This window comes from Lissotriton vulgaris, chromosome 4_1, assembly GCF_964263255.1.
Source record: "Lissotriton vulgaris chromosome 4_1, aLisVul1.2, whole genome shotgun sequence".
Classification (NCBI taxonomy): Eukaryota; Metazoa; Chordata; class Amphibia; order Caudata; family Salamandridae; genus Lissotriton; species Lissotriton vulgaris.
Genome location: NC_141691.1, coordinates 1,584,619,784 through 1,584,645,222, shown reverse-complemented (window position 1 = coordinate 1,584,645,222; position 25,439 = coordinate 1,584,619,784). Strand labels below are relative to the sequence as shown.

The window sequence follows — 25,439 nt, the reverse complement described above, 5'->3', positions numbered from 1 at the left end:
GATCCGATAGAGAGGCAACTCCTATCTCAACCCGTCGGGAGTGCACATGTTGATGTAGATGCTAAAAAATGGTCTAATCTCGCATACGTCTTGTGTGCGCTGGAATAGTATGAGTATTCTCGCTCGTGTGGATGTAGGTCGCGCCAAAGATCACATAGACCTAAATCGCTAATTTGGGCGAGCCCCTCCTTAGAAATAGCGCCCGTCTGTTGGGAGCGTTGACCGGACCAGTCGTTATGGTTATCAAAAACGAGGTTTAAATCACCCCCCAGGATAATGAGCCGGTCTGTCGTGTCTGTAGCTCTCGAGAGGGCATCATGTAAGAACTTTTCCTGGCCTTCTTTAGGGGCATAGATAGTGCCAATGGTAAAAGTCAGGCCATTAATAGCACAACGGTAGATCAGAAGCCTCCCTTTGACCTCCGCTTCCTTCAGTAAAACCTCCCCCCGAAACCACTGAGCCACTAAGATCGCCACCCCAGCTGTTTTAGTAGGACTGAAGTAAAAGAATTGGGTGGGGAATTTCGGGGATCGCAGGCGATGGCAGTCCCTTGCTAAAAGGTGAGTTTCCTGCAGGAGGCAGATATCCTCTTGTGTACTTTCTAGGCACAACAGGACCGCTCTGCGTTTTACCGGGTTAATAAGACCCCTCACATTCAGGGTCAGAATCTTAAGCGTGGTGGCCGGCATAGTAGGTATCAACAAAGAATGGGGAAGTAGGGTCTGCGAGCACCATCTACACCAGTGGTTCCCAAACTTTTTTGACCCATGGCTCCCTTGACCTAATTGGCAGTTGGACGTGGCTCCCCACCATGTTTTTTACCGGCGCACCCTTTGGGAACCACTGGTCTACATGAAGATCAAAGCTTAGACGTGATGAAGGATTCAGAGAGTAGCCATCACTTTCATAAAACTTTATTTGCAACCACTCTGCCTTGCACCCCTCTCCCCTCTGCCTTGCACCCTTCTCTCCTCTGCCTTGCACCCTTCTCCCCTATGCCTTGTACCCTTCTCTACCTTGCACCCTTCTTCTCTCTGCCTTGCACCCTTCTCCCCTCCGCCTTGCACCCTTCTCCCCTCCACCTTGCACCCTTCTCCCCTCCGCCTTGCACCCTTCTCCCCTCCGCCTTGCACCCTTCTCCTCTCTGCCTTGCACCCTTCTCCCCTCTGCCTTGCACCCTTTTCCTCTCCGCCTTGCACCCTTCTCCCCTCTGCCTTGCACCCTTCTCCCCTCTGCCTTGCACCCTTCTCCCCTCTGCCTTGCACCCTTCTCCCCTCTGCCTTGCACCCATCTCCCCTCTGCCTTTCACCCTTCTCCCCTCCGCCTTGCACTCTTCTCCCCTCCGCCTTGCACCCTTCTCCCCTTCGTCTTGCACCCTTCTCCTCTCTGCCTTGCACCCTTCTCCTCTCTGTCTTGCACCCTTCTTCCCTCTGCCTTTCACCCTTCCCACCCAATGGAGGGGGCTGCCACCTGGAACAATGGCACCATTTCAAAAACATGATGGACTCCCCGTGCCTAAAAATGAATGTGTCCGTCTTTAACGCAACTGGCGCTAATGTAAAGCGCTCTGATGCCTTCCGGTGGAGTTTGCGCTATATAAAACTGCAAAAAAATACTTGGTAGGGGGACTTGTGCTGCTTTTGGGGAGCACCTAATCGGATGACGTAGTAAAATTACAAAGAGCACAGCGCAAGAGGCTTTTCACATCAGCATAAATTCGTAAACAGCCTCTGACCCCGCACCCACCCACCAAACGCTCTCCACCAGGCATCTGACCCACTACCTACCCAACGCTCTCCACCAGGCCCCTTACCCCACACCCACCCACCTAACACTCTCCACCAGGCCTCTGACCCTGCCTGCTTCTAGGTGGGATAAAGGCGATCCTATGGACTCCCCAGACAACCCCTTGTGGAAAACCAACATTAACGGCTAAATTACAACAAAAATAAAAATGAAGTAACAAATTATTCTTAACAAAATGCTCTCTCTCTGTGAACATGGGAAAATGTGTAGTCCCTACTTGTGAGATGTCTTTTCACTACATGCATTCCCCCACTGAGGCAGTAAAAATAAAATAAAAAGTGTGAAATATCGAATAGGCAGAGTGGGGACACATGGGATACTGGAATCAGTCAACAAAACAACAAACCCTCAAACGCTCCTTAACCAGTTCCAAAGGAACGTAAATGCGCTTTTGAAGACCTGTAAAAAACGTATGTGTTAAGACACCAGAAACAGCAGCTCGAGCTGCAGCAGCCCGGGCTCAGACACAGGCCGGAGGACAGAGGAGAGATGGGAGAGGCAGGGGTGTTAAATTCCTTTTAGCCCCTACAAGCGTGCAGTCTGATCACAGGTATCAGGAGGCAGTTACAGGGTCATCATTATGCATAGCGCTTTCGCGCGCTAATGGCCCTGTTGATTACAGAGGAGAATTTCCTTTGTCCCTTTGTCCCCCCCCCCACCCCACACTCTTGCCCCCCCCGTGTGCACTCCAAACTCTGGGGGGATATATCCCCCTCGTCCCCCACACTTCCTACGCCCATGTCTTGGGGTCTGTGATTACACCCCAGGCGTCCCGGTCGCTTCAGTGTTATTTAAGATTTCCTTCGGGAAGTCCTGTGCGCACAGCTCTGTAATTTACCCTGAATGAATTGCAGCTCCAGAGTTGTATTTCCACCAGCCAGCTATCGGCCTCCGACCGCCACTAAACCCTGGTGCTTCCCAGGGCTGTCCAGCCACAGCCCCATTCACAGACCTCTCTGCCCTCCCAAGACTGTGGGGCAATGTCTGGCATGTGTGAGGCTTTCTCAGTCATTCACACATTGAATCCACATCCTGCGCCGCGGCGCCCCTGGCTTCTAATCACGGCGCACCGGGGCACCGCGGCGCACACTTTGGGAACCACTGATCTACACTATGGGATGGCCTATAGGCAGGAGTTTTGCGGTGGTGAAGTCAAGAACCCAGGGGCGCCAGCTGCTTTAGAAGGTCTAAGATTGTGCCGCAGGCATCCCCCCACATACTCGATGGATCAGGAATACAACCCCCCTAACCCCTTCCCAACCACCCCCGCCCCCTCAACAGGAATTCCAAAGTCCAAGAACGCATAGTCCATCATCTCCATAGATGATCGGGAATGTGGTAGCACGGGTAATGCAGTCAAATCTTAACACTCCCCCCTCCCGCCGACAACCTGGCAGGAAATCAAACCACCAACAGCCGCAAGGAATGGGGACATAAAAGTCAGCTGGGGTGGGGCGAGGTCAGCTCCGAGGCGACTGCTTCCACTGCTGCGCGCTGACCATCCTTGATCTCGGCCGCAGGAGGTTTCTTCACACGGTGCCTTCTTCCTTGCTGGCGCCACTGGGATCCGGAGGTGTCCACCCCCCCCAGAGCGGCCCGCCGTCTCCTCTTCCTCCACAGGCTGGTATATACCCAGTAAGCGACATGCTTCCTTCCGGGAGCGCCGCTGGTAGAGTTTGTTGTCGAGTCTGAACACTATGCAGAATGGGTGGCCCCAGCTCTCTGAAATGTTGTGCTGTTGGAGGTACGGTGTAACAGGTTTGAAGATCCGACGCTTCTGCAACGTAAGTGCTGACAAGTCTTGGAATAAGACTGGCGATTGATTTCCAAAGGACAGGGGATGCAGCTGGCGAGCTTTCTGGAGGAGGTCCTCTTCTGTGCGGTAATCCTGCATGCAGAATAGAATGTCAGTTGGGGGTCCGACGTGGGGGACCCACTCTATGAACTCTGTCCAGTGTAAGTTCTGACTCTAAAGGGCGTCCCAAAATGTGATTGAAAAGCACCCGTGTGAATCTGAACAGATCTTTGGTATCTTCAGTCAGCGTCACCCCCCGGATACGCACATTGTGGCGACGGGAACGATTATCCAAGTCCTTTAAGTGGGTTTGCAAGTCCACTTGCTGAACATGTATCCGCAGTATCTCCTGTTGCAGTGCCTCGATTTCAGTGTCTCGCCCATCGTTCTTGGTCTCCAGCTCCACCACGTGCTCCCCTATGTCGTCTACATTCTTACGAACCTCCTTGAGCTCCACTGAAAATTCCTTTTTAAAGATGTGGATGTCTTCTCTCAGACCAGTGAATAGTGACTCTAAGAAGGGTTTAGTGATGGGTTCCGAGCCGTTCGTGGGATCCGTGGCTGGACGGACATTAGCTGGGGCCATGTCCTTCTGTGGTTGAGTCGCCTGGGCCTTAGCAAACAGGTCCTTCAAAGATTTGCCTTTGAAGACTCTCGAGGCAGACATGGTGTGTTCGTTGCGCTCAGGGGGTCTCCCTCCAAGCACCACCTTTCCGGAGCCACTCACTCGTCTCTGGCGCTCGGGCAGCTGTTCCCTTCCCGTAGCGATGGCACTCAGTTGGTACCCCTGCACTGTGAGGTGTGCCGCAGTCTATAGACCACCAACGTACTGTACCGGATGAGGTGTCCCCTTTGCTCACAGCTCGGTACCAAAGGGGTGGCGAGACTAACGCTGAACCATACCTGCTTTCACCACTGAGTCAGTCTCCTCATGAATCCGATCGCTGGGCCCTCCGCCAGATAGCTCCCCACTCCTCCTTGGCGTGCTACCCACCTCTCACCAGCCACTGGCTCCCACCGTCCCGTCAGACCCACCTCTGTGGGTGCCTGGTCTTGTCCCTCGGCACTTCCTTAGGCCTCCCACTCACCGACAGGCACGTAAAGTGTCCCCAGAGCCAGATCTTCCAGAGCGCTCCGGGATCGGTCAGGCGTCTCCTGTCGCCACTGGGGGTTAACGTCCATTCACCTGGATCCACCCTTGCTCTCCACTAGTCCATCACTGTGGGTCCGTTCCAGGCCTGTCCCCACCCGGGCGCGTCTCTGACACCGTCCGGTAGCAAGCAGCTCCCCGGGGTCAGGGCCTCTACTCCGGGCTCCACTAGTCGTGGCGCCTCCACAGGCTCAAATCCCACCGGCAGCCTCTGTCGCTTGGGCCCCCACGCTCCACTCCGGACTGCTGTGCACTTCTCTGGAGGCCCGCCCCCGCCTCCAGCTCCCCTGGGCCTCGCTGCGGGTCGTCACTGTTTGCCCCTGGCCTCGTGGCGGCACACACTCCTCGCCTGTCACCTCCTGTGCCCCACTGCCGTAGGCAACGTTGAGGCTCCCCCGGTCATCACCACACAAAGACACTGCTTCACCTGAGGGCCGCGCCAGCTTTCCCATCCGCTCGGCTGAGATGTGCTCACCCTTGCTGTCTTCCCGTGAGTGCGGGAGGGCTCAGGCACCCATGTCCAGCCCTCGACCGCACGCACGGTAACTCAGTCCCCCAGGGAATCCCTAAAAATGGCGCCGCGGCTGACCTTCACGGCTCCTCGTCCCCACTTGCCCGGCCATGATCCGCAGATACCCCCGGTAGCCTCCGTGATACTGCTTGGTCCCTGGCAGTCAGGTCAGCTCCAGTCTATGCCTCCGGGCCCCCTGCACACTGGAACACAGCTTCCGCCCGCGAGGGAGCGCCAAGCCTTGGCGCACCCCCGGCCACACTCCCAGCCTTGCTCAAACAACGCTCGTCAGAGCCGCCACTCGACCCCACTGCCGGCCAAGCTGTCCCTGCGGCCGGGACCGTCCTTCAGCTGGGGTCAACAGACCCGTAGACGGCCGAAACAGGTGCTTTGAAGCAGCCGCCGGCAGGAGCGAGACATGTCCGCTCACACTGCCATCTTCGAAGTGCCTCTTTTAGAGGAAGACATTGATATGCTGTTAATGCAGCAAGAGGAATCTGGTTTGCAGCCTGGGGCTGAAAGGCTTCCCATTGAAGTGCTGAACTCTGGGTTCAGGGGGGGTTGCTTCATTGGGGCATAGGAGCGTTGCCCCAGTTTGTTTTGTTGCCATCAGTAAATGTTTTAATCAATAGTTTTTTTTCCTAGCTCGTCCACAGTGCACTGACAGCATGGCCGAGTATGGCTTTCAGTTTCTGAGGGAATGAGGTTGGACGTGGGTGGGGCTTTGACACAGCCTGGTTAGGTCCAGTTGGGCCCTATATTGAAGTGCACATGTCGGATTGGACAGGTGCCTTGCTGTGACCAGCCCGACATGCGCAATTCAACCCTCTACCACCTGCACAATGTTAGGAGCCTGGGGATTGCAGCCAGAGCCCTCAGGTTTCCTAAGGAACGCTGGCTTTGCCTGACTGAGCCAGTCATCATGCTGCTCTCATGCTGTTTACTAACATACTGCAAGGGAGCAGCGTCATGATTGGCTCAGGAGACTGGATGGGAGGGCCGAGCCCAAGCATGGTCACAAGTTTTAATTACCAGCCTAGATGCAGCCGCAGCTCACGAGTTCACTTCAAGTTCTGAGCACGCTTCAGTAGTACAGTAGGTAGGAATAGTTTACTTACTCTTGTCTTTACTGTTCTGAATAAAACTCTTCTCCTTGACTCAAAGCTGCATAATACGTTCAAAGAAAAATCAGTCTCCCTCCATCTCTGCCTGTTTTCTCTCTGTGCCGATCAAGACGGTCTCTCCCATCACACTTTCGGGCATATTATCAAGAAACGGCATTAAAATTATCGCCGCTTTAGCGGCAGGAAACTGCCTCTAAAGCTGCGATAATGGGCTTGATAACATGTTGTTGTGAATTCCCCATAGAAGCCCATGTTCTGGTGTGAAAATGGGCTCCTATGGGAATTCTCAAGGGCATATTATCAAGCCCATTATCGCAGCTTTAGCTGCAGTTTTCTGCAGCTAAAGCGGTGATAATTTTAACGCCGTTCTTGATAATATGCCCCTTCATTCTCACATCCTTAGTTCTTTACTGGGCCCTGGATCGAACTAGCAGCAGCCCCACACCGCCTAGTTTTTTCCCAGTACCCTACATTAAACTTATGGTGAATTCCTCACTATGAAAGCAGCCTGGGCTCTTATCTGAGAGCAAGCCTGAGCACTCCGCAGAGGCCTGTTGACAATGTGCAAAACATGGCGCTAAGCCGCTGCCTCTGGGTTTAGGACAACTAGATGTCCCCAAAAACCTCACAATTAGGCTGTGAAACTGCTGGATCCTGCAGCCCGTAAACATTAGTGCCCCAGTAAGGCCACTGTTCGAATAGTAAAGACTCCCATGGAACGGGCATATGCTGTTAATCTGTACCGGCATGAACTGTTATAGGCACCAGGGACAATTTTGTGAGAATAGTATTGACGGGCCACTCAGTCCCTGCCTGTTTCGAGACAGAATTTGTTAGCGTAACAAATGGTTTGCGCTTTTAACTTCGTAACTGTGTTGTAGCAGTAGTACTATGATAGTACTACTGGCACAACTCAGTTGTGAAGTTAAAAGCCCAAATCATTTGTGGCGCTAATGGCATACACGTTCTCTTTGCAGGAGGCACTTTCCAGACAGTAAAGTCATGTGTCACAGAGCCACGGCTGGGAAATGCCGAGTAGTCCCACCGGTAGAGACCTGACACTATGGTATTGAACACAAATACCAGTTCCACACCCTGCTGCACCTAATAAGGTGTGCTTGATGTATGTAAGTGGTTTCCATTTTCAAGTCGAACTGAATTCATAGCCCAAGTGAAAAATCCCCTCTTCAAGTGAACCCTTTTTTTCTATTCATACAAGTTTTGCCCCATCAAGTTGTTGCCTCCAATTACTTGTCCCCTCCCCAGAGACCTGGCAGTGTTTGTGTATAACATGCAGACTTCTTGTATCTCTTCTATGTAAAGTGGACTAGCACCACGAGAGCTGGATCACGCTATATGAAACTTCAAAACTAATGAAGATACATCTATTGCTTAACTTTTGTTAAATATACTGCACTGATTAATGTACGGTGGTATGTGTGATTTTTGGAGCAATGCTTTTACTACTGTATAGAGAACTGCATTGGATATTTACTTTAGGCAAGGATTGAAATAAGGTGGGGGACAAGACATGAAATACAAAACAAGCATTTACAATGCAATGGTTTTGCCTTTGGAAAAGTTAGAGTTATTGGCATTGTAAATGACAAAATTTGTATTTATGTGTTGGTTTTGAAAACAGATAACTAAATGGCATTGTCATTAGCTTAATCTCTGCAGTCACTCTGCACTCTCTAGCACTCCCTACTCACTCTGCACTCACTAGCACTCCCTACGCACTCTGCACTCCCTATGCACTCTGCATTCCATCTGCACTCTGCATTCCCTCTGCACTTTGCACTCCCTATGTACTCTGCACTCCCTGTGCACTCTGCACTGCATTAATCCCCAAGTCCCAGGTGCCCTGGCAGTCTCTGAAGCGGTCTCTCTTTCTCGTCACTCACTGCATTAATCCCCAAGTCCCAGGTGCCCTGGCAGTCTCTGAAGCTGTCTCTTTCCTGCCACTCACTGCATTAATCCCCAAGTGCCCTGGCAGTCTCTGAAGCGGTCTCTCTTTCTTGTCACTCACTGCATTAATCCCCAGGTCCCAGGTGCCCTGGCAGTCTCTAAAGCTGTCTCTTTCCTGCCACTTACTGCATTAATCCCCAAGTCCCAGGTGCCCTGGCAGTATCTGAAGCTATCTCTCTTTCTCGTCACTCACTGCATTAATCCCCAAGTCCCAGGTGCCCTGGCAGTCTCTGAAGCTGTCTCTCTTTCTCGTCACTCACTGCATTCATCCCCAAGTCCCAGGTGCCCTGGCAGTCTCTGAAGCGGTCTCTTTCTCGTCACTCACTGCATTAACCCTCTAGTCCCAGGTGCCCTGGCAGTCACTGAAGCTGTCTCTCTCTCGTCAGTCACTGCATTAATGCCCAGTGTGACGAGTGTGAGAGGAGGCTGGCTGGCTGGCATTAGTCACTTGTAAACACAGGGCCACGGGCACACCCGCGGGTGAGCAGGAAGGAAGTGGGCAACACCGGATCCGCCGGGCCTCCGGATCCTGCCCTGGCAGGAGGGGCTGTTTGCACTGGACTTCACCTGTGCAGGTGTGTAAACAGGAGCTGAGGTGGGAGGGTGAAGTGAGGGGGAGGGAAAGTACGAGGGTGCAGTGGGAGAGAGCGAGTCTGAGAGACAGAGGCATCGAGATGGAGAGAGAACCCGAGGCAGACAGCAAGAGAAGACTGCAACTGACAGGGAGTGACAGGGAAAGACAGCACGCACGAGAACTATCGAGGCAAGAGAGACGATCCTTACCTGAAATGCAAAGAGTGAAACTACACCTACCAGAATGCATCTCGACAGCGGCACACATCCCGGGGACACACCCCGGGCACACACCATGGGCAGACACCCCGAGCACACACCCCAAGCACACACCCCGGGCACACATCCCGAGCACACATCCTGGGCACACACACCAGGCACACAAACCGGGCACACACCCGAGCACACAACCCAAGCACACACCCCGGACATGCACCCTGAGCAAACACCCCGGGCACACACAGGACTGGTTGTACAGCGGCCTTGCCTATGGGTGGCGTCTCTGTCCCTCCACAGTGGCACCATCTGAGCACACACATGGTGACTGGTTGTACAGAGGCCTTTCCTAAGGGTTGCTTCTCTGCTTCTCCTGAGGGGACCTCTAAGCACAGCTCTTGACTGGTTTCTCCCTGGCCTTCCGTGGTGCGTGCTACAGGGTCTGAGATGGCAAAGCGCCGCCTGGTACTTTGAGGCGCCTTTGAGATGGCATAGCGCCAACTGGTATTCTGAAGCGCCTCTGAGATGGCAGCCTGTGATTCTGGGGCGCTGTCTGGTACACTAAAGCGCCTCGGAGATGATATAGCGCCGCCTGGGATTCTGAGGCGCTGTCTGGTACACTAAAGCGCCTCGGAGATTATACAGCGCCGCCTGGGATTCTGAGGCGCTGTCTGATATTTTAAAGCGCCTCAGAGGTGACACAGCGCCGCAGGAGCTCACCGAGGGGCACCTCACCCCAGACCCCTGGGGCTGGAGGCATGGGGGGAGGGAGGGGGGGTGCTCTGGTGTATTGCCATGGGAGCCGGGGCAGCTCGAGTGCCACAGAGGGAACCCCTCATCCCAGACTCCCGGTCGCAGCATAAAGTGTCTGTGTTGGGGGTGGGGGGCGGCTGGGGTATTGCCACAGGAGCTCACAGAGGGGCACCTCACCCCAGACCCCTGGGGCTGGCAGAAGAGACAGGGGTGCACCCGTGGAGCAGTGCCAGGGAGCCGGAGCGCCAGGAATGCCACAGGCGCTAAAACAGACGGGCGAGCCCCCTGTATGTGTGAGGAATGGGGGGCATCAAAGCAAGTCACCACCTGGAAAAGTCACAGAACGCACACGGGGGTACACCTCTTCTCTGGCTGGCACGTGCTTCCGGCTGGTATAACCCTACAATTTGTGGGGTTCAAATGTTGCTACTCAGCTTTTTCATTTTCAACTACAGATTAGGTCAGCAGAAAATGTAAAAACATTGTACGTCCTGCCATCTATATAACAAGCAACGGAGAGTGAAAGGGGAGGGGGGGGCGGGAACGGGCACACGGGGAGGGGGGCGGAAAGGGCACACGGGGAGGGGGGCGGAAAGGGCACATGGGGAGGGGGGGCGGAACGGACACACGGACAGCGGGAGGGGGGGGCGGGAACGGGCACAGGACAAAATACGGAAACTTACAAAGTGAAAACACATTTATAAACAAAATGCTCCTTACCTGATCGCTTCGTGGGAACTTGAAACTTGCAGCCAACTCCAACAAGACACTTGCAAAAGGAAGAAAACAGGCCGACTCGAAAAAAAATAAAAATAAAACACACCCACCGCCGCGATGACGATCAGAAGTGGGTGGAGAGGGAAAAAATCGCGGGAACGCCCCTGAATCTGGTCCGGCCTTGACGGACAGATCCGGCTCCCAATGGCTAGCCTCCATTTATGGAGCTAGCCAATGGGAGCCGGGGGATGTTCCTGAAGCCCATATTGTAAACAAAAGATTTCACCTGCGCCGAAAAGCTGCGCACAAGTGCGCAGCCTTCGGCCAGGCGAAACCTAAAAAAATGACAAAATTTGTATATGTGTTGGTTTTGAAAACAGATAAATAAATGGCATTGTCATTTACATTGCCATTAGCTTTTGTACTGACTAACAGACTCACATGTCCACCCCTTGAATTAACAACTTATATTTCCCTATACTAATATACCACTAACCCTTTTTTGGGCTCCAGAGTAGCATGCTACTTGCTGAAAAAGCGCTACAACACCGGGTCAGGAGTAGTAAGCGCTACATGAATGCAATTAAAATTATATTTACCATACATGGTCAATTTATGCTGTTGCTAAGTACACCTGTCCTGAATGATGGCTTGTCTATTCAGCATCACTGCTTACTTATCCTTCGGGGTGGACAGTGGAGCAGTTGTAATGAGATCAGTGCTGTCTGGAGAGTTCTGAGAATCCTTGATTTCCAAAGGTTCCTAATATGAGCAGTCAAATACACATATATCTTCTCTATCTAGAAGTTGCAACTACGATACTAGCGACCTAGCTTGTAAAGCTGGTGTAACCAAGGTTATAACTGTGGACCTAGAATTGAGACTGAAAGATATCACACCTGAGGGATAGCTTTTGGTGTTTAAGGCCTGAACTTTTAAAAATGCTGTCACACAAAGAGGCATGCATGATAGCTCCTTTGTGTCTATGAACTATGTTACCTGTAGAATAACCCTTGTGTTAATGGTCTAAACATATTACCGGTTTACACCTTGATGAAAGACTATCCTTTCTGAAGTCTGCTTGTGTAATTCTTTTTGCAATCAGGATAGCTTTGCCCTGATGGTTGGACTCCAACCTAAGGAAATGCTCTTTGAAGATCAGTGGATCTCAGCACTAGAATTATGCTTGCCAGCGGTTGCAGGTGGTGGCGCACCAGCACTATTTATTGTGATCAGGACTTTTTTTCACATGAACAAATGTATCACACTTTGATCCACAGCAAAAAAGAAAGAAGCAGAGCGGATAGGAAAGACATAACAAAGGCAGTTTCCAAGCCAGTGTCCTATGAGGTCCTAGTCAAGCAAGGAATCTAGCACCTTGGCCACTGTCTGGAATGTGAAATATAGTAATATTGGGTAACACTAAAGTTCGAAGGCCGCAGTACTTATCTTTTTTTTTTAATACATTAAGCATTGCTAACCTGGGTGACAGCTCTGATGTTGGAGGCCTATAACTGTAAAATATGCGTTTTCAGAGGAAAGATGGGCTGTCCCACATTTGAGCCGGTAAAATGGTGAGCCACTCTGGCGTGGCTGCGTCGCACTGATTGTCCCTGCACGTTAATAAACAGCGCAGACTGGGGCGCAGGCTACAGTCCTTACTTTAATGATTTCTCACCCACAGGTTCCATCTCAGTTACCTTCGTACTGGGCTGGCTCCGCCTCCCCTGAGCCAGAGCGGTGCCCGGTAGACTTTCCATCGCACTTCCCAAAGTCACATCAAAATGACAAAACATCACAACCAATTCCACTCGGCCAAAGCCGAGGAGAAGGAAGTCTAAGTTTCCACTGTAATTAACCCTATGCTCGTTAAGATAATTATGATCAAGCTCCCTGACACAGCTAATTTCGTGGCCTCGTTGCCTATGGCTCACGCTTCACCCTCATTAGCTTACAGAAGACGGAAAAAAATGAAACTGGCAACTCGCCCCCTCCTCCCCCTGCCCTTTCAAAACGATTTAGGGCTGTCTCTCCCTCACATATGTGCGCCACAAGTGAGTGTTATTATCTGCAGGCTGAAGTCTGAAAGCAAACTTGACAGTAAGCGCCTGTTCACGTTGTTTACTTGTGTTTTTTTCCATCTAAGATTTATATGCTAAGAGGTACAGACATCAATCGCTCTCACGTTCTTAAGGGGATGGGTTCTCATGGCAGGGCTGTGCTGTGCTTGTCTGCGTCAGAGGGGGTCGGTGTGGCTTGGAGTCTTCTGCCCTCCCCCATAGGGGCCTACCATCTAGATTCAGGGAGTAGGTAGTCTCAGCCAATCAGCAGCGAGACATAATGACGAAGGACAACGGTGACCTACTCAGGTCCCAGGATAGAGGTGGGAAAGCGACACCTGGCCTGCATGTTTTCTTTTTTGGATGTGTCAAGTTTCAGGAATGATAGTGTTTTGCCCCAAACCACTGAGCATGCCCTTGCTTTACAGGAGGTAATCTTGGGCTCAGGTGGATATTTCCCAACATAGACGTACGTTTCACAGTCCACGCTTTTCTTTGAACTTCGCTACAAACGTGCTGGAGAGTTTGCTCACTCGCACTGGCTCGCATAGCCTGAAATCACTTTTCTAACGTTTATGTAAAAAGTCGACTCAATACAGAGTTTTGCAAGCTGTGGTAATTCTTGTTACACAAAAAACACTTCACAGGGAGGAAGATGTCTTTCAGTGTCAATTAATGACCTGTGAAGTTGTACTGTCATAGATGGAGGACAGCGGGAGGGGGGGCGGGAACGGCGCACGGAGAGCGGGAGGGGGCGGAGACGGCGCACGGACAGCGGGAGGGAGGGGCGGGAACGGCGTACGGACAGCGGGAGGCGGAAACTGCGCACGGACAGCGGGAGGGGGGCGGGGAGGCACACGGACAGCGGGAGGGGGGGCGGGAACCTGGACTTCCTCTGGCGGAGATCGGCCGCACCATGACCAAACGAAACTGACAAAAAAATAAAATAAACCCCGCCCACGGCCTTGATGACAATACGAAAAGGGTGGAGGGGGGAAAAAAAATGCAGGAACGCCCACGAATCTGGTCCGGCCATGACGGACAGATCTCTGTTCCAATGGCTAGCCTCCATTTATGGAGCTAGCCAATGGAACAGAGGGCGGGACTAAGAAGTACACTGTAGAGACATAAGATTTCTCCTGAGGGCGGAGCTAGGAGCTCCGTGCCCCAGGCGAAACCTAAAAAACTTGGATCGGACACTGCATTATTCTTACGAGCAGCTTAAAAGTGGGATTTCAGAAAATGAAACTTAAACACCCAGTAGCAGAGCTGCATATCTTAGACACCAGGGGACACGATGCAATGGCTCTAGCTGCAGAGGTTTTCGAAACGTGCACAAGACAGCCTGTAAACTGCTAGCTGTTTGCTGTAAAGCAAAGAACACTTGCCAAATTCATACCTCTTGCCCCAAAACTGTCACTACAGTACCAGAGAGGGAGTGTGTGTGTGTGTGAAGGGGACTCAGGTGTGAGGAAGACCTCAATAGAAAGCAATGCCTGGAGGAAAAGTTAGTAAAGCATGTGCGGCCAACACTGTATTTAAACTGCGAATTGTATTTGATATATATTTGTTTTCTATAGCATTGTATCAGACCCTTGCCTTTTAAGACGTACACTCTTGTCTGTAAAAGTGCTTGCAGGTTCGCTCGCATGTGAATAAACTTTTCACAACGGATTTGCTGCCGATTTGGTTCTCAAACAGTTTTCAGTCTGTCTGACTGCTGAGCCCTGTGTACTATTCTTTATGTCCTGACATTTGGCTTGCAGCCTAGTTTGCTAAAAGCAGGTGCTTTCAATGCAAGCAATTGAATTAGAGTCATTTGTTAGGACATAAACAAAAACTCAGGACCTGGTAACAGATTCTATGGGTTGGCGCCGGCGTATTGCCTTGTGCTGTACTCTAGTTGTAGGGTGCCCAACTGCCATTTAAAGTTTATTCCTTGCTGTCTCATGGTGTACGGTCTGAAGAAAAAAAAAAAATCACAAAACTTTTATTTCCTCAATTGATTTCATTTGTAAAGGTATTTCAATAAATAAAGAAATCTGTGAGGTACTCAGGGTTATCTCAGAGTCTGTTATGCAGTTCTGTGGTTATAGTGAATAAGCAACTAACTACATTATATGAAATAGCTTCATTGATGTCATAACTACACATTCACAATTGCTTTACTAATCTTCTTGCTCTCTCAAATTTGCTTGAAAATTTACCATTTGCCCACTCTTTTTTTCAAAAATTTTCAGGGGCGCACCCTACTGAACCTCCATTGGGACCGTCAGGCTCGCTCACTCACCACTGGGTACTCATCCCAAACTTTTACGCCCTACCACTTTCACGTCAGTCACCCCTGTCTGGGTTGGCCCTAAAAATCATGGTGCAGCCTGTATTGCCTGCCTTTAGTGATGTTGCAGGGTGTAGAGTCAATACTGAAAACTTTTTGCCCATACATTTCTTTTGCTTGTTTATGGACATTGTATTTTAGATGAGATTGTTGATCAGACTAATATGCATGCTGAACAGTTTTTGAGGGACAATTTTGCTTCTGCATTTTGTTGCTAATACTTCAGTATTTTCATGGGATCACCCTGATTGTGACAGTCTCTTCAAGTTCAGCCTGTCATTGATCATTTTGTAGATTGTTTTCCAGAGATCTTTGTCCCAGAGAAAGCAATAGATGTAGATGAGTCTTTGGTCCTGTTCATAGTCTGTTTGGTTTTTAAGCAGCACATTTCTGGCAAGAGGGCACATATGGTATTATGGTCTATATGCTGTCAGAGTAGTACTGAATAGGTCTATAGTTTCAGGGTGTACACTTGTAGAGATTCTTCTATTGACCGCCCTGCTTGTCTGTCCACTTTTGGAGTCAGTGAGAAAACTTTGTGGGAACTTGGTAGAGGACTTTTTAACAAAGGTCACCTTTTATACCGGATAATTTCTACACTGGTGTACAAGTGTTCATGGAATTGTTAAAAGCGGACACTGTTGAATGTGGCACAATGCGCTCCAAGCGTAGTTTATCCTAAAAATCTTGTATATAAAAAAATCTCAGAGGGGACAGTGCCTTGCGTAGTGATAAACCTCTAGCTGGGACATTTTCAGACAGGAGAGATTTCCACATGCTGGCAACTATTCATGATGAATGTACTTAATCTGTGACTGGGGTCAGGTTGCTGAAGTATGTAAACCTGTGTGCATTTAGACTACAATAAGCACATGGGTGGTGTAGAGTAGATCACAGGTTGGAGCCTTGCAGTGCATAAGTCATACATTTGGTAGAAGAAGTTAGCTGTTCATCTGTCAACTTTTAATGTTTTTGTTGTAGACAAGGATTGTTCTCCAGAATCAAAGATGACTTTTGTTCAATTTCAACAGTCTGTAGTAGGCAGCATTGGTGTAATTGAGCAGGCAAGTGTTCCTAGAGTTGGAGTGGTGGAGGATGTGGCCAGACATTCCTGATTACATTCTTCTCAAAGCCAGAAAAAAAATAACAAAATCCCTGAGATGTAGAGTTTGTGTCTGAAGAGGCATGTGAAAGGAATGTTGTATGTACTGCCAGTGTCCTAATCATGGGCTATGTGTGCCCACATATTTTAAATTGTACCACACGCAATTAAAGTATTGGGAGCAACCGTGAAAGTAAAAGTGACCTGACTGGTCTGAATTATTCTATATTTTTTATTTAGTTTCATAGTTGGTGGTTCGATGTATTTAGTTAGACTTGATTTGCTTGTAGTCATACTTGGTTTTTCATCTCCTTCAAATTGTTTTTTTTCTGGTTTGTTAAAAAATGCAAATGTGGTGGTGGTGGGTGTATAAATTGGCACTTAGCTTGCAGGGTGTATGGACTGGTGCTTGGCTGATGGTGTGTGGGGTCTGGCGTTTGGCTGGTAGTGTGTAGACTGGAGCTTTGAGGGTGGTGTGTGGACTGGCGCTTGGCTGGCAGTGTGTTAGTGTGTGTGTTTTGTGACCAGCAGCAAGCCACTACACACATCACTACTGACATGCCACTCCATCAACTTAAAGGCAGTGTGATTGCTGTTTTAACTGGGATCTGTCTGGTGGTGTGTGAGCTGGCATTTCGGCTGGCAGTATGGGTAGTGACTTGCTGCTGGTCACAAAACACATTGCCAGATAAACGCCAGTGCACACACTCTGTCAGGTTCCAAGCGGTGTCAGTCCTATGGGCGTATGAAAGTGATGGGCCCTTGAATGGCACAGTTGGTTGATGAGTGTTGTAATGTGCTCGGCTGGCGATGAGAATTGTTTTGTGTCATGCATGAAAGGTGTGTGAATGGCCTGTAAAGCAGTTCGTGCATGGACGTGGCTTTACAGCTCATGAGCTGTGAGCAGTTGGTTCAGTATTCTGAAATTTCAATTATTAACAGATCTCATGTTTCTGAAATATTTTAATAAAATTTGCATTTTTAACTTTTCACTCACACTATTGTCAAATCCAACCAGCATATGTGTGTGTACTTGGGGAGTAGATGGTTGTCCAGTAATATTTGTCCTGTCTTTCTCTGTCATGGTGTACATTGTATCTAGGGAAAATCTGTCAACCCTAGTTTCGTAACCTAGATACCAAGTGAACTCCGGGGTGGCTCGTGTAGATCCCTTAAAGTACTGGAATCTGCTGGGAGCCTAAAAGGTCCTGCCACCCACTTTCCACATACCTCTTGCTAAAAAAGATACCTCACCTATGTGGGTGGGCCTTATGCCTGCAAAAGGGAGGTTGAAGACGCAATGTGGCAACATCAACAAAATGGGTAGCTGTAGGTTTTGTGCCTGGTTCAATGAACACACAGGAAACCCCACCAGACCCAGGCATTCCTGAAAACTAGACACCCGGGGGGAGGGAGGGGGGGGGGGGGGGGGGGAGTACAGGGTGCTGTGCTGCTTGTGGATTCTAAGAAGTTTTCTTACCCACAATGTCCTGTTAACATTAAAATGCAAAAAAATCCTTGCGTTTTTATGACATTCTTCCAGAATCAGAAAGAATCCAGAAAATTCCTATCTCCCAGCATGTACTAACTTGTCCCAATAAAAATCTGCCCACTTGTCGCTGGGCCTAGTGCTAACAACAGGCACAAATAAAACTAACCTCAATGGGAGTCCTGCCAAATGGACACTCATTGACCTTGGTTGATTTGTTCTGGTCATGGGCTCTGGGCCCAGCCATACAAGTGGGACAGCATTTTTATTGTGATGAGTGAGAGAATGCTGGATGGAAGGAATTTTATGGATTCCTGCTGATTCAAGAAGTTTACATTACACAAAATGCAAGGAAATGTGCAATATTAGTCAAAGTTAGAGATTTGCATGGGTTTCTGAGTAAGAAAACCTGGTGAGTGTCACACCACCCTGGGCCCCCCCAGGTGTCCATTATTCAAAACTGTGAAGGTTTGCTAGGTTTCCTTAGGTGCAGGCTGAGCTAGGGCCCAAAATCCACAGCTAGGCACACTGCAAAAAAAGTTACGTATTCAGTGGAAAAATGTGATGTGCCTATGTTGCGTTTTGGGGACTTTCCTTTCGCGGTGACTAGCCCCACCCTCTTAAGTAAGGCCATCATCTTTATTGGGAGATTTGGGGGAATGGTAGGAAATTAGTTGCTCCCTGCAGATTCCAGATCTTTCCATACAGATATGAGGAAAATCTGTGTTTTTTTGTCAAAGTTTGAGGTTTGCCAGGGCTTCTGGGTAGGAAAACCTGGTGAGAGCCACACAAGTCACCCCACCCTGGATTTCCCTAGGTATCAGGTGTAAAAAATGTACAGGGCTGCTAGGTTTCCCTAGGTGTTGGCTGAGCTAGGGTCCATAAATACATTGCATATTCAGTGAAAGAACTTGATGTATCCGTATTTCATTTTGGCGGCTTGCCTGTCACGGGTACTAGCCCTACCCTCGCACGTGACGTGTCTGTTTTATTGGGAGACTTGGGGGAATGGTATGTGGTAGGAAATTAGTTGATTCCTGCAGGTTCCAGAACTTTCAATCACAGATATGTGAGGGAAATGTGCTTTTTAGTCAAAGTTTGAGGTATGCAAGGGCTTCTTGTTAAGAAAACCTGGTAGGCACCACACAAGTCACTCCACCCTGGATAATCCTAGGTGCCGGCTGAGCTCTGGTCCAAAACCCACAGCCAGGCACATTGCAGAAAAAAGGCTCTATTTTCACAGGGGAAAATGATGTGTCCATGTTGCTTTTTGGGTCCTTTCTTATCACGGACACTAAGCCTACCGACACAAGTGTGGTACTATTTTTATTGGGAGACTTAAGGGAACATAATAGTAGAACAAGTTTTTTTTTACCAATTGTATTTCTCTGCGTTTGTGCCTTCTAAAGTGAGACAGTTTGTAAGAACGGAAACATTTTGAGAGATGCCCTCTAATTCACATGCTAGTATGGGTGCACACGAATTCAGAGATGTGCAAATAACCACTGCTTCTAAACTCCATATCTTGTGCCCATTTTGGAAATACATAGGTTTCCTTGAAACTTATTTTTCACTCTTCATATATCACCATATGAATTGCTAAGTAAACAATGAAAAACCATTGCATGACGCAGCTCAGTTATTGGCTCTGGGTACCTAGAGTTCTTCGAAAACCCACAAACCCTATACATCCCCTCAAACAGAAGGGTCTAGCAGATGTAATGGAATATTGTTTTTTGTAAATCGACCATTGTGATGAGAAGTTACAAATAAAAACGGTCACAAATGGACATTTTTTCATACAAATTTTCAATCTATTTATTTTAACACTATGGTTCTCATTTGGAGGTCTGTGGGACTGCTACTCACAAGCAGCCCTTCAGTCCGACCGCCGCATTATGATGCAGGCGGTCGGACCGGAGACAGACTGCTGCCTCCGACAGCAGGATCTACTGATCCCAACGGGGCAGCGGCTGGAATTGCAATCCCTAAAGAGCCTTCGGGATTTCTTTGTCCCTTTCCGACAACCTTTCCATGGTGGTAAGACCACCATGAAAAGTCTGACAGAAACTGACTTAGGAGTCCCAGCCAGGGCTGGGTACATGTAGTGCCCTCCTGCACATCCATGTATGGATGTGTACTAAGTGTTTTTTTTAGACTGCAGCTTCTGCTGGGACGCTGGATAAAAAGGCACTTTCCGACCGCCAGCTGAGTGGTCTTATCATAATGGGACTGGTCAGGCCACCGCCTGCTTGTTGGGCAGTCTTCTGACTGACGTGACAGTGGACGGAGGTCCGACCATCCACTATCAAAATGAGGCCCTCTGTTTCTTTGGGAAAAACTTTGAAGGATCTACCCCTTGTTTAATTCAGGATTTTGTCTAGTTTACAGAAATATATAGCATTCCGGGATCCAGCATGTGTTTCACACCGGTTTCCATCACAAACTGGAAGGAGGTTGAAAACACAAAAATTTGGGAAAAATGGGCTCTCCCAGTAAAATGCAGAAACTGTGGTTTTCTGGATCAACTCTGGATTTTCCTGAAAGCTGGTGATTTTAGCTTGCAAACCTTTTGTTGATGCCATCTGCAGGAGGGGGAAAAGAAAAGCACTATTCTGCATCACTTTTTTCCCCCATTTACCCACAAAACAAAATGTTGCTATAATTTTTGCTACTTTTTCCGTCCTCACTAGGGAATCTACAAATCCTGGGTAACTTTAGAATCCCAAGATGTGTTGGGGGGGCGGTGATGACGCAAATGTGACGTGGGTAGCCTACGTTGGAAATAAGTTATGGAGGCCTAAGCTCCCACTATCCCAAAAAAAGGCTGAGCACTAAAGGAAAAAAGACATAGCAGCGAAAGGGTTAATAATATAACATACATTGCCAAGGCAAAAAGTGTAGCCTACACAACTACACTTAATGAGTAATAGCCTCAGTATGTGCAACCTATACAGTAGCACCCTGCCACAAAAAAACGACAACACAGGCCACTACTTGCCTGAAAAATACAAAACAGGAGCCCAGAAACCCACTACATTATTTACACTATAGCCTTAAACGTCCTGTCAAAACATAGTGTTCATGCTATTTGATGGATGCATGTTGTCAACAATGAAATAGGTGAACATGTGCCACTGAAACATCAACAGACTACTACCATGGCCAGCTTTAGCACTGCTGGCGTCTGGTGCAACTCTCTATTCTACACCACTCTGCAGTGTACTCTACTATCCAGCACACATCAGTCCAGGGCACTCCACCCTGTAACCACTGCACTGTGCGCCACTACACTCTCTCTGCACTACTGCGGTCTACGCCACACTACTTCACTCTGCACAATGTACTCTAGGCTTAGCCACTATTCTCTATGCAACTCTACTCTAAACCACAGCACCCTACATTACTTTACTCAAAAACCACTGCTCTCTATGCAACCGACTCTGCACCACTGCACTCTATGCCACTAAATGCAAAACAATGAAACAGCGAGCCAGTGCAACAGTCACACCTCCTGCCTTATCCCCCCAAATAAGTCCAAATATTTATTGTACAAAAACAGCATTACATGCACATCCACTACACCCTTTTCCGAGGTGTGACCTCAAAGAATCAGAGAAGTTCAACAGTTAAATATGAAGTACACCGCACAATCAAAATTCCACAAAAAGTTAGTAAATTATTTTTATACGACATACAAGGTAATATTTATTTTTCATAGAAATTGCCCAGAACAGCCAACACGTTTCATCCACTACATGTGGACTTCATCAGGGCTTAAGCTTTGTCTTTCAAGGTATTGGAGTCAAAAGCAAGCCTTAATTCATATAATATTAACCCAAAGTTCCTGCTATCCTTGGGTACACCCTTGTATTTACAATAGGATAGATACGGCAGAGATAATGACAGTCAGCGCCACAGAAGAAGTCAGTCAGATTTAAAGCAAAGGGAGGAAATGGTTTTCAGAAATCATAACTAAAGCAACCAGAATGCCCAGGAAGGGAAAATCTTTATTTGTAGCGCGACCTTCTTACCAGGGGGCATGCGCCACAAAACAGGAAATCCTGCTCACACGGTTATTCAGTACTGTTTTCAATTATACTCTACTGCCCTGGTGTTATGAGGTTCAATCAGTTAACAAATCCCACACGGAATAGATTAGGCATTCATTCTAATAAGGTAGCTGGGCCACTGAATCTGGAAACTCAGTTCTGTCAAAGAAAAGCAGCTAGCCAGCTCTGCAATGTCTAAGGTGAGGCAGCATGTTTTCTAAAGGCACAAAAGCGTTGCGACAATATGTACGTTCCATAGCACGTGGCTGGGACGATTTGCCATCAACATAAGCCCCTTTGGCCCACTGCGAAATTCGACAAGGCCACTGGACAGTAAAAGTCACAAGAGCAAATGATGTGTTTTTATTTCCTATTCCGTTTTCCTCCTGGGCTCTTTCCTTTACCCCCGGGTATCTTTCCTTTACCACCTGTCGTCTTCCTCTTGCCCACGGGAGTCTTGCTCCCCTTGCCTCTCCCTTTGCCCCCCGGGCCCTTGCTGCTGCGACCAGCCTTTTTGGGCTGCCTCCTCCGAAACGCCGCCGCTTCGCTGTCCTCCTCCCGCATCTGCTTGTGAGCCGCGCGGGTGACGTCCAGCTTCGGCTTCTTGCTATGCATCAGGCCCAGCAGCTCGAGCTGTCGGCTCCTCTCCGCCCCCAGGTCCCCGATCAGCGGTTCGAAGTGTCGCTTCTTGCCGCTGCCGCGCTGCGTCTCCTTCTCCCGCGGTAGGCGCTCTTGGAAGCGGCCGACTGAGGCGGTGGAGGAGCGGGCGACCTGCATAGCACGACCGAGATGGTCCCGTGAAGGGGTGCCTCCTTGAACGGGCGCCAGGCCGCCTGGACCGGGTACCCAGCCGTCGCCGCCCCGCTGGGCGCGGGCGATATTCCTCAAGCGGTTCAGTTCGTTCTTGGCCACCATCTCCCGCTTGGCCTTTCGCCGCTCGCCGAAGAGGTCGCGCTCCGGGTCGGCGGAGCCCTCGGGGACCTCGATGAGCCAGTCCTTGGTGTCGTCGCCCGCGCGCTGGTAGCCCCAGCGGCGCCGCCACTCGCCGCGGGCCTCGTCCCACACCAGGTTGGTCTTCTTGCGCTTCTGGATGCCTTTCAGCTTGGCGAACTGCTCCCAGCGGGTGGGGGCGCGAGGCTTGGGCGGGGGCTTCTCGCGGGGCAGTCGCATGGATGGCTCCGGCAGCCGGGCCACCAGCACCGCCTCGCCGCCCGGCAGCCTCTCGGCTGGCAGAGCCCAGAGCGCGTTGACCAGCAGCTGTGTGTTGTCTCTGGCCAGAGCCCGCAGCTTCTCCTCCAGCTGGGCGCCGCTCCCTCCGCGGCGGCCCTGGGTGTCGGGCGGGTTGGGATCGCAGGCCAGCAGGTTGCCCAGGTCCAGCTGCAGCTCCAGTTCCTTGTGCACCGTGATCTGGCGCAGCTTGTCGGCTTCCTCGAGCTCGGCTCGGGCTAGCAGCGCCTCGACGGTCTGCGTCGCCATGGCTGTCACGGATACACGTGTGAAACAGCCAGAGGCGCAGGGATAGACAGTCACCAGGCCGTTTCACAGAACGTCACTTCCGGGGCACCGAAGCTTCCTAGCTGAGAACTAGACCGCGCTTGACGATTGACGAAAGCACCAGAACTAAAGGGATGCAAATATGGGAGCCATGTCTCTAGCACAGCTGCAGTGCAGCTCACTATATTTTCTTAGGAGAGGTGCCGCACCAGCAAAGGAGGCAACATTAACTTTTTTGTTGTACTTCTCTTTGTCCACTAAATATAAAAAATGTTTTCTAAGCTTGATGGAAAATGCGACATAATAAATGTCTGAAATAATTATGACAGTAAGTTTTCCATGGGACTCTAAAAGGTAGAAATTGCTCGTTTTAATTTCTGCAAATTTTAATTTTAATAAAGAGAGGTAGGCGGTGATTATGCTGGTTTCTGTCAATTGTTTTAAATCAGCAGACCCAGACCAAAGCTGATAAAAAACTTCAATACTCATGGATAATGAGAAAAGACCCACAAGAAATGTGGTACACAGTATCCAATTGAATGCAACCAAAGTCCTTAACATCCCCCTGCCTTCTTTCCTTGCTGCTTTAAACGAACAGAATGCATTCCTGATCCAAAAGGCTTGATCATAATACACACTATCCTGCCAGGTACCAGGCAACAGGGATTAGACTAACACATTTTAGTGCAGTGTCTGCATCACCACACTAAAAGCCTAATATCATGCACACATACATGCCAACATTATAGAGGAAGAAATAGGGAGCTAAAAAACTAAAAAGAATCAGGCAAATTTATTTCCCCCCAGTAACATATATTGAAGCAGAGGCAATTTCAAGCAGGAGACATCTAAAAAGAATCAATTTTTGGCTTAAAAAACAGGAGTCTCGCTCCTGCCGGAATCAGGTCTTTTGGCATATATATGCATAATTCAAACATGCCATGGGACACTAATCAGAGATTCACAATTTTTTATGCCAAAAATTGCCTTAATTTAACTGTCTCCTGCCAAAAAATACATCTGCTTCAATAGAAGTAAAGAGTGAAAATACTTTCCCCAAATTTTTTCAAAATCTCCCAGTTTCCTGTTCTAAAATATTGAAATGTATTATAATAATAGCTCCTGTATCACCAACAAGATGCTGAAGCTCTGTGGGGTTACATAAACACAGCAGCCAGTGCACCTTCTGTGCTTCCCCATGCAGCTATTATTCGCAAGGCACGGGTCAAAGAGAGTTGTCTTGTTGGTGTGGAAATCGGCCCGGGCTTGTTTAATTTACTTTCATGGAAGTCAGTAAGAGTTTCTAATTTCGTCTGTTGCTGGCAGCCCTGCAAAGTCTCATGCATCTCGCGTTAGTATAATGCATTCTATCCCTTTTTGCGCATCACCGCAAGCCCCCAAAATCGTCATTCAATCAGAAGTTTCAGCGATGCCTCATTTAGTAAGTTTGCACTCTACCCAAAGGCATGCACAATTCTCTCTGATGAGTCAGCTTGCTGGGTCTTTAGCAATTATCTCTTGGATGATTTACAGGGGGATGCGCTTCTCACTCTTGCTGGTATTGTGTTTCTTAGATTCATCTCCTTGGAGCCTCCTTCAACAGTGATTGGGTAAAGGGGATGCCTTCTGTCTAAACGCAGTCGAGGGAGTACTGCAGAAGCCCTGAACGTTTAATCTTGGCGGAGCTTCCTTTTTGACCCCTACCCACCTCTCGCGGCCCCCGCTCCGCGGGAGCTGCTCGTGCTTTCATTGCCAAGGGAGTGCTGTCTCCACATCGGGGAACCGGACGAGTGCTCAACCTTGCACCTGAAGATCCAAAGGCTGACGGCGGGGCTGCGAGGACCAGCGTGCTGAGCGGCGATGATCGCTGCAGCTGGCCCTCTTCCCACCCCCTTCTACATCTTTCCCTATTTTTTTGCTGGTGGCCATCCCGCGCTCGCGGGACGCGCGCGGGTGAAGCGCGGGCCGTCTGAGGCCGTCCCAGGACGGTCGAGGCCGGGCTGGCCCCCCCCCTCTTTATTCTTTAACCCTCGAAATTCCTGGAAACCTGACAATGACTCCAAAGCTCGGAAACAGTGGAAAATGCACCTGGGGGGGAAGGTAAGAGGCACCTTGGACGCTTTTTTATCAAAGGTGGTATTGAACTTGGACCATGAAATTTCTGTTGTTGAGTCACGCCTGTCCTTTGAACTACAACAAAACAAGCGTTCGTCATTAGGCCCACTAAGACTGATACCCTCACCTCCCTTACACAGCTCTCAGAGCGAATGGGATTCTTCCACTTACGGATA

General features: G+C 49.4%; 1 protein-coding gene across 1 annotated transcript; it reads right to left on the bottom strand.

Annotated features, from left to right (window-relative positions):
• Nucleotides 1–21,284: 21,284 nt before the first annotated feature.
• RRS1 (regulator of ribosome synthesis 1) lies at nt 21,285–23,163 on the bottom strand. The gene has a single exon (XM_086965815.1). It carries the CDS (start codon nt 23,128–23,130, stop codon nt 22,018–22,020), a length of 1,113 nt encoding a protein of 370 aa, XP_086821941.1. The 5' UTR covers nt 23,131–23,163; the 3' UTR covers nt 21,285–22,017.
• Nucleotides 23,164–25,439: the final 2,276 nt, after the last annotated feature.